General features: G+C 42.4%; 1 protein-coding gene across 1 annotated transcript in view; it reads right to left on the bottom strand.

Moving 5' to 3' along the window:
* LOC139370123 (protein Wnt-7b-like) overlaps window positions 1–9,351 on the bottom strand; it is a 31,182-nt gene extending 21,831 nt beyond the window's left edge. Inside the window, exons 1-2 of the mRNA XM_071109449.1 lie at window positions 9,042–9,351; window positions 3,801–4,027 (exon numbers count right to left, since the gene is read on the bottom strand). Coding sequence (XP_070965550.1) covers window positions 3,801–4,027; window positions 9,042–9,124 — 310 coding nt within the window. The 5' untranslated portion in view covers window positions 9,125–9,351. The remainder of the gene's footprint in view (window positions 1–3,800; window positions 4,028–9,041) is intronic.
* Between the last annotated feature and the right edge of the window lie 357 nt (window positions 9,352–9,708).

Genomic DNA, 9,708 nt, shown 5'->3' on the forward strand with positions numbered 1-9,708 from the left:
TGCAATGTGGCCCATAGAGCAGAACGGCCTGCTAGTCTGACAGCTTCTCCTCTCTGATGATTGAATAGATGTTTTTGTGTGAAAAGCAACTACTGCATTGCTTTGTCATTAAATGTAGGATGTAGATTGAGTTCTCCAGTCTCTAATAGATTCTAACAAGTGGATTCCCCAGCCCAGCCCGGGCTTTTAGTGTTGGTATGAAATGAAAGCAGCATTCCTATGTCGTGCACTGAGAGGTTCACCTGCCCCTGTCCTGCATCCATTCTCCATTCTTGTGCAATGAGCCAGGGGCCAGAGTAATTGAACTTTTGCAATATCTCACCGCTGAGCACAACAAGAACCTCTTTGAGATGAAAAGCATGAATCACTATGGTGACAAACTGGTTGGAAAGTTAAACAGAAAGTAACCAGAGCAGGGCAGTTATACGACGGGGCCTACGTCTGCCTTTGATGCTGAGTGTAGCCGTTGAAAGGTGTCTATTTTCATACTATAATCGCTAACCTCAAGTGCTCTGCTCTTCTGTTCAGGCTGTGAAAGCTGTTAAAGCTGAAGGTGCTCAGGCTCGGGGGCTCAGGATATCTCTGGTGTAGATGCTCTCCACAATCTACCGTATATCACAAGAGATTGCATCAACTATTTCCAATTGAAGATGGCATTTTTCATCCTAACTGACCAGGGAGCAACAGGCCAAAGTAGACAGCAGTGTTAAAACTGATAAGGTGTTGACTTCCCACAGGTTATGAGAAACTAGGGTTGGAATTATGGTTGTAATCAACCCCACCATACATCACTTTTATTCAGTGCTGTATTAAAACCTTACTTCTGAGTATCACTCTCTTGCCATTTATCCTGGCCTTTTCCACGTCTCCCACCAGCCCTAGTGCAACAATCTGCTTCGCCTATCCATAGCCCCTCCCTGCCTTGATGATGGATCTGACTTCAGTTGTATTATTTACTGTTAATAGAGGGTAATATACCACTCAATAACACCCACTTCTGTTAGCACGGGATAATTCACTCCACATTTTATGGGCTCAAGGTACAGAGCAGTGCCAATATCATTCTGCTAAAGCACATGACAACGTGAGTGAGTGAGATTGCTATAGCTTCTGTGTCCAGAGGAGGAAACACAAACATATTTTAATACCCAGCATCCCGTGTTTATGGCCTTGTTCTCCAATGTGTCAGTTAGAGCATAACAGGAGAGCCAACGACTCTTTGCACAACAGAGGAACTGTTGAAGGACGTGACCGTAATGAGTATGGTTCCATCCATGTTTCCATCCATCCTTTAAAGTCCCATTGAACTAACAGAGATGCCAGTATCAAGGAAGGCTGCGGTAGCATCGGCAGATAAAGGATATATATATATGCAGTATATATCTATATTTACAGTATAATAACACAGAAATAAATATCAAATGAATGGCCTTTTTTTAAACAGAATCTTTCCTTGAATCAAGATATTTGGGGTTCTGTCCTACTCAATAACCCAGCTATTAATGTGTACTTTCTTGGAAACCGAATGTAATACCACGGAACCCGGCCAAACTGACCGACTCCATCCAAGTGCAAGAAGCGCAGAGAGAAAGCATTAGGCTTGTGGTTCCCTGATCTTTAACTCCTCAGAAAACAACGACATCTCCCCCGATCCAAAACTAAGACTGGATCATTGAGAACAGGAAAGGTTTAGTGTTCATAATTTGGGGGATTTGAATGAAAAACTTCAGTGGGAGTGGAATATGCATTTTTCTCCTTGCAGTTGATTATGATCATGTGGGAATTTGCAGATTCGGGAGGAGACGAACTGTAACATTTGTCTATTGAGGAGGTGTATTCCATGACTTCATATGCCACACTGAACAACACTACTGTCATACATACAACATAATTAAAGAACACGGTTAATCTCATCATGCACAAATCAAATTAGCATCAAAAACAATCTATGGCGTATTGACAATAAAACCCTGAGATAAATACTCAATAAATGGTCACATCCATCCACTGACCTTTCTGCCTACAGTACTGGAGCGGATGATCTCACAGGTAATTGGCCATGGCAGCAGCCAATCACTAACCAGTATGAGTCAATCTCTACAGTACCAGTACCCACTGTCTGGCTGTAGCTCTGAGAGAGTGTAGTGAAACATCCCTGGCTTAACTGTCAGTGAGTATCATGGAGGAAAGTATGGTAGCACAGTACGAGAGAAAAAATAAATCTGCCTCATCTCTGCCTCCTCTAGAGAAGAGGTTCCCTCTCTCTCTCTCCGGGGGTGTAGGATGGAGGAAAACATCCGCCTAAAGTTAAATCGCACGACTAACTAAAGGCTTTGACCAGATATGTGGCTGGTTCATGAGTCAAGTAGTTTGAATAATTCATACAAATGTTCTAAAAACATAAACGTAGTTCACATGCAGTATCAGTGACCTGATCGATTTCTCAGTGATAAAGCAAGGCGTGACATGTGGTACTGTTCAGTTCACGTCTCCCTGAAACTAAGCAAAAAGGAAAATGTGAAAAAAAAGGAGTGCATAAGAGATGCTGAACGCAGAAGAAAATGAGACGAGATCCATTACAAAAGTGCCAGATTTACAACAAAGAGAAACGCTTTTAGAGGGGTTGGAGCGAAGTCAGCCGCTCCTAAATAGCAGTGATTGTTAACAGAGCTATTGGATTAAATGCATAGTCGAACCGCACTTTAACAGCGACAAACATTTCTAAATGAAACAAATGTATAAAAGTCCCTGTAAAAAAAAGCCATACAAAAGAGGTCTGCGGAATTCAGTTTCAAACAAAAGCCCCGTAAATGTTTGTCTGCTTGTAGCTTGTTCTGACAGTCTGTACACGCGCGCGCACACACACACACGCACACACACACACACACACACACACACACACACACACACACACACACACACACACACACACACACACACACACACACACACACACACACACACACACACACACACACACACACACACACACGTGAACCAAGCAATGGACACAACCAATTTCCTAAGATTAACAACAGATGTGTCCATCTATTTCTGTTCAACAAAGTTCTCTACAATAATACCATTAGTTGTCTCCTCATTTGCTATATCATTTTTCAACCATACTTTTTCCCCATTAGACTTTGGTGCTTCTGGTAACCTTTCCATAACTTTGCTGCAGCCAGCAATGTATGGCATGCTTTTAACCAGAAGTTCAACGCAAATCATAAGTCAAAAGAAATCAAGCCACGCTGCAGAAATGTAACGGTGTAAATTGAAATGAGGACACATCGGACTGCAATCTGTTGTAACGGTAACATATGAAGTCATCTTGAGTTTGAGTTTGCCAACGTGTATTGTTATACAATAGAGAGTCAAAGACTCTTGTGTGCAGTTGGTTAATGTTTGACTCTGTGATGTGTGCAGCTTGGGTTTGGCTTGTGAAGAGGCTTGGGTGGTCGGGGCTTGGTAGTGGATTGAGTTCTCCTCTCAGGCTACCATTTGGAGGAGATGGTGACATCCTCAATCCAAAATGTAACCTGTTTTACATCACAGCTTCAATACTTTGCCCGAAAGCAATGATCAATGACTACCATTGCAATCCAGTCCTCCCTGCAAATAAGATTTGAAGTAACTCTTCAAACGTCAGCCTTATGCATCCCCACAAATGTAGCAAACGTATTGCGCCACACCTTTACAGTAGGTCTATGTCCGCAAACATGCCTTTCAGAGTTGTGGACATTACAGCGTCAGTCCACGGTACAGAAGACAACGAATTCTCCCAAGGTGCCCAGACTAACCTACTCGCAGCTCCTGTCCGAAGACAGTCCTCTCCCCCAGGGCGGAGCAATTCCACCGGCCGTAGCGAAACTGGTACTGACACTCATTGATGCCAAGCTGAGCGCCCTCCCCCACCACGATGATGGCGTCCGGGCGGCTCTGGCAGATGGCCCGTTGGCGAGGGGCCAGCCCAGGGATCTTGTTGCAGATGATGTTGGCACCCAACGCCACCACGGAAGACAGGGCCCTATGGATTTAGAGGTAAACATACACACACACACACACACACACACAAACATAGTCAGTTAGCGGTACTGGAGGACACATAGACTTGAGTCACATTACATCGACTTTAGGCCTCTCCAGACCAGGATTAAATTCAACCAAAGCCTTGATGAGCATTCCTTAGGCACTCAGTGCTGTCTTGCTAAACATATTACAATTTCATGGATCAGAGGTGAAACAAAGAGAGCATCTGAAACCATATTATCCAATGTGAAGCTGAACAATAACTACACTGTATGGTAAAACAGATCCAAAGCAGAAAGTGACATTGTGTTTATTTGCTTGCTGACCATGTGCCTCTCCATGTTGGTTTGGCTCGTGATCGTAGAGAAATGAGTTGGGGTTTTGCGTTCATTGTTAGGTAACGTGGTTAGAATTGTTTCCGGGCGTGGGCAAGCCGCGCGCCGGCACAACCGTGCCTTCCATTTGTAACTGGGCCTCTCAAATTTAGGCATGGTTCACTTCTCAACCAAGACGTTACACAACTATGCTATCCTTATTTCATTTGATATGTGTGAGTTTAAAGCTCACATGCGGCATAACACACTGCCTATAAATATATTTCCCGTGCGAGACTTCTTTCATTTATCCACATAGAGCAATGCCACGGTATGCCTGGCAAGTACGCAAGATTTCCGACACCAGCCCTCTTGCACGCCCGACGAAGTGTTGTTCCTCCAAGCGTGAAGATGAAGCAGTCATTTAACCCATGACAAGACACCATGGAGCTTCTACTACTGATCGTCGATTTGGGAGTGACACATGTTGGATGGGTTTGGAAGAGTCACGTAGCTGAAAACAGACGGCTTAACAAATGGGGTTATTTCTCCATCAGTGTGTTTATAGCCATCCAAACCCTGCAGATACATGCCTTTCAAACATGTCAGTAGACAAGGAGCAGTAAAAAGAGCATAAAGGCGAATGCCAGCTTTGATGTATGACGTAGGGCCTCCGAGGGCTTTACCACAAGCAGGGCAGGCTGATGCAGGCAAGTTGTGTGTCAGCAAAAAAAATGACAGAGAGGGAGAGAGAGGGCAGAGAAGGGGGGGGTCAGAGAGAGGGGGAGAGAAGAGAGGGAGAGAGAGAGGGAAGAGAAGGAGAGAGGGGAGAGGGAAAGAGAGGGGGGGGGGGAGGGAAGAGAAGGAGAGTGGGGAGAAGGACAGAGAGGGGGAGAGAGAGAAGAGAGGGAGAGAAAGAGGTCGACTGCATTTGTGGATTACCCATCAAAAGGATTATGGAACAAAACCATACTGCCCTTATGACTCAAAGAACAAAAAGAGTGAATGTTGACCTCACATGTTCCTCTTCTGTTGATTAGCTGTCTTTCTTTCTTTCTTTCTTTCTTTCTTTCTTTCTTTCTTTTAATAGTTTACTCTCCGTTAGTCAACACCTCCTTAAAACAATTTGGGTTGTGCGTCAGCTTACATTTGACATTTGAGTCATTTAGCACACTCTTATTCAGAGCCACTTACAGTAGTGAGTGCAGACATTTTCTATGCGTTTTTTTTTTCGTGCTGGTTAAAGCGTATGCCTCTTACTCCATTAGCTGTCTCCAGACCAAAAAATGAACCTTGAATGCAAACCGACATGACATGTTCAAATTAAACTATAACTGTATCTTTGGCAAAAACAGAGCTTTTTCTTATTCACACCATTTGCTACTTCATCTGCACTAGAGGAGAATGTACTCTGGATGTCATGTGAGTAAGTGTCAGTTCTTTCCATCCTTGCAAAAGTTGTGAAGATGCTTAAAAATGCAAACATTTGAGTCCAGTGAATTCAAAAAGGAACGGCAAAGGATTTCAATGGTTCAAGGGAGACGATTCAGACATCCCTTCTTGCTTCAAAACTGCCGCACCATACGCAGCATAGACCTCTCCCCTTTCCATGTCCAAAATATATGATAAATTAGGCTCACCAATGCTTTGACCTTTGCAAAGATAACATAATCACCATTACCAGGCATTGAGAATTAGGTGAAAATTAGGTGAAATGTCTGGTAAATGCCATCAGAACGCTCTCAAATGTCATTGAAAATACAGTATATTTTCCATTTATATCCGTTCAAACCTGAAATTGAGATATAAAAGCAAAGAATTAGTGAAGCACAAAGCTCTAAACGTAACCCTTTAAACCTTCTGGTTCCTTGATGTCTGCCGAACAAAACAATCAAAATGCTCCACCAACCTTCCTCTATCGTAAAACAACCCCCATGGAGCGTGTGGTTTAAATGTGTGGTTCATATACTGTGTGATGCTACTATTCACGAGGTCAGGTGCACTGCAACTGATGCTCTAGGAATGTACACAGACGCTCTGGATCACATCATGTGCATAGATCCTAAATATCCTACAACAACAGCAACAACCGTAATGACTCTCGAGTATCTCCTCGGTCAGCAACAAGTCACTGTGCAGCTCACTGTCTGTTAAAATGGTCATGAGGACATGATGATGTTGCTACTACTCTCCTGTATCATCATAGCCTGGCCATTTTCACCTGCCAATTCCCAGCATCACTGTCTAACATGGGCTGGCAAAAGCATGAGACAATGCAAAAACAGAGCATTCCTCAGTTAAGCTGTTAAATCCCTGCAGCATCAAAGTGCACAAATGCGATTATGTTTGCTTAGTGGCGACTCTGTGTGCACAGTGTCAGTCCAGGAACAGCTAGTACTCCAATAGACAGATACAAAGGGAGAAAACAAGCTAAATATGTAAATTGGTAACCATGCTGTATATTAATACAAGTATAATGCACATTATATACACATATATATATATATATAATACAGCTATATTATCTATGATAGCTACAAACAATTATTCTCCATATGCTATAGGCTATAGTATGTTGCGACGTTAACAATAGCAAATCCAGGGATTCCCACAGTATTTTATAGTGCACGCGGGCCACCAAAGCGACATAACCTTCCCCCAAACCTTACATTGTAAGGTGGTGGGTTCGATGACAGGGTGTTGTAAAGGGGGAGGGATGCATGGTTCTACACACCGACACACACAAACACACACACACACACACACACCTATTCCATCAGTCGAATGCCTTTGATGTGACACAGAATTAAGCTCACAGGTATGTTTCACTGAGAAATATCTCAGCCACAATTGTCTCAAGATGCAAGTAATTCAAGTGGATTTATTTGGTGAGATGTGTCAGAATTGCTTCTTGGGCAAATTTGCCAAAATAGCAATTGTGAAAACGAAACAAATGTACAAGATTTGTCTAAACTAAAGATATGATATCAATTCATAATATTTACTTTAAGTCAAAACAAATCTTTCTGCAGTGAAAAGATTTTAAATCTTGACTGTCCAGTCTAACACCCTTGTATGTATTTGTGTTATATATGTAGGTGATAGCAAATCTGTGGGCAAGTTAAACAAATTAACAGTGCAGCTTGTTTTCATATGAAATGTCTTATTCCACTTTGATGTTACTAGGGTTTAATATGGACATCGAAAACGTATTTCTAAAGTTCCCCCATTTTAAAAACCTTATACTGATCATATTTGGTGAGGTGGTGCAATAAACACAACTTTAAAGGCACGATTCACCTTAACATTTGCATATTTCTTCATGGAATGACAGCGTGTTCTGACTAATACCTCTGTCTGAGGATGAGTCATTTGCCACCCATATAGTTAACCGAATTTCACTGTTAGATTAACACGCATTTAGCTGCACATGTAATGAGAGAGGAAGGAACACTGTGGAGGATGGGGGTCACATTCCTCCGCGTTTCTTATTCCACTTTAAAATCATCCTCATCCCTAAAAAACTATTTCATTTGCGGTACTGTAATGTAATAAAGCATGTTTCAATTATGAAAACAAAATGATATATGTAGTTTATAATGTGCAAACGAATAGGCTACTAAACATAGATCATAGCCACGTTTAACTGCAACCATAAACCGCATCTATTTTAACATTAAGTTTGGGGTCTCCAGCACGGGGATGGATACAACGTATGGTTCGGTAATTATTTTTAAGGAAAAAATAAAACGTTCTCCTGCGTGAGCAACTCCTTATTTTAATTCAATGATACAATCATGACCACTGTCAATCGTGTGCGTGTCATAGACCGGTGTTTTACAGCTACTTTTCCAGATGTGGCTTTAAATTGTAACTTGGTAAATCTGCATAATACTATGGTGATGTAATGCATAAAGCATAATCCCTATTCACAAATTGTGACAGGTACGCCGCATGCGTAAAAGCTATTCATAAAGGGGAAATAATGAAATAACGTTCACTCTTCATTCAATTGTCTTGAACATCTCTGCCACTCTGTGGCCAAATGAAACCGTGTCCAACCGTCATTACAATGTTGTAAAATAGGATTTGGGTCCTAACTTAAAATGTAAAAAAATGCTGTAGTGTGTCACATCGAACTACAGGCCTGTAAAATAAGACGTCAGGTAATTAACATCGACTTCATCCGTTGTTTCCCACGTGGACCGGAGGGATGCCCTACCTACCTGAAGCATACGCATTGATAATGAATGTATTTCGAGAATCATTTAGTTATTTTAAACGGTAACGTCTAGAACATCATCGAATGTGGGGAAATACAAAATAATACATCAAAGTCGGTGCGTAAAATACACACCCAAGTGCACAAAAAGAAATGATCGAAATCGTTTAATATCTCCATTTTGCTAAACGCCTGGTTGTCTTAAATGACTAGTTCTAGTCAAGCATGTTGTGGGCTATATTTTATTTTAAAACAGTTTGGATTAGACTAGCATGTGCACTGTGAAGCAAACATCCATCATAAACATGGGCTACCGTAACCAACAACCTGCGGTAATATTTCGGAGAAAGATTCAACAATAACAATTCTAAAGCAGAGTATATATAATCGAAAATGAAATCCATTTTTTGTACGTCTCCAAACACAAAATCACACCAGTGAGGCAACTAAGGTTTCGGGTGATTGAGTCAACTTACAGGTAGCTCCCACTTGTAAGTATGAGGAAGATCTGTGGATAGTAGACTGACAGTAGTACACTGCGCGAGGAGAAGATGATCATGATGACATTGAACAAATGGCCGCTTTCTGGTGGAGTGAGAAAAATGGTGGGATAGAGTCCTCTTTAAATCCTTGATGTCGCGCGTTTTAGTTCCCCTTTGCTCAAAAATCAAAGAGCTCACACCCGGGTTGGTGCGATGCGTCTGCGGTGCTCGCTTGAGTGGCGGTGCTATGCAGCTCCTAGCTCCCAGTCCCAGGGCCGTGAGTGTGCAGCGGGCGCGGAGATTGTCTCTGTCATCTCTCAGCGGTAGAGGCTGTTACAGAGTGTGGTTCCCGAGACGGAATGATGATGGTTTTAGGGATTTTGGATGGCAGAAAAGTGCTTTTCTCCACACTCATGCGTGTCGTGGCTGCCATTGGGCAGAGAGAGACACTGCTATCCGCCCACTTCTGCGCCACAGCAGGACAATAGGGTGACAGTGATCCGCTGCTCCCCTGGACAGGGCTGCCTTTCATTCATCAAATCAGGCCCAAAAGTAAACAAACACTGGCGCACTCACTGACTGTTTCATCTTCAGGCCTACTGCTTCACACTAACACATCATCAGGCAAAAAAAAAAACGTATGTGCGTAATGTGCATAAAG

This window comes from Oncorhynchus clarkii, chromosome 2 (assembly GCF_045791955.1).
Source record: "Oncorhynchus clarkii lewisi isolate Uvic-CL-2024 chromosome 2, UVic_Ocla_1.0, whole genome shotgun sequence".
Classification (NCBI taxonomy): domain Eukaryota; kingdom Metazoa; phylum Chordata; class Actinopteri; order Salmoniformes; family Salmonidae; genus Oncorhynchus; species Oncorhynchus clarkii.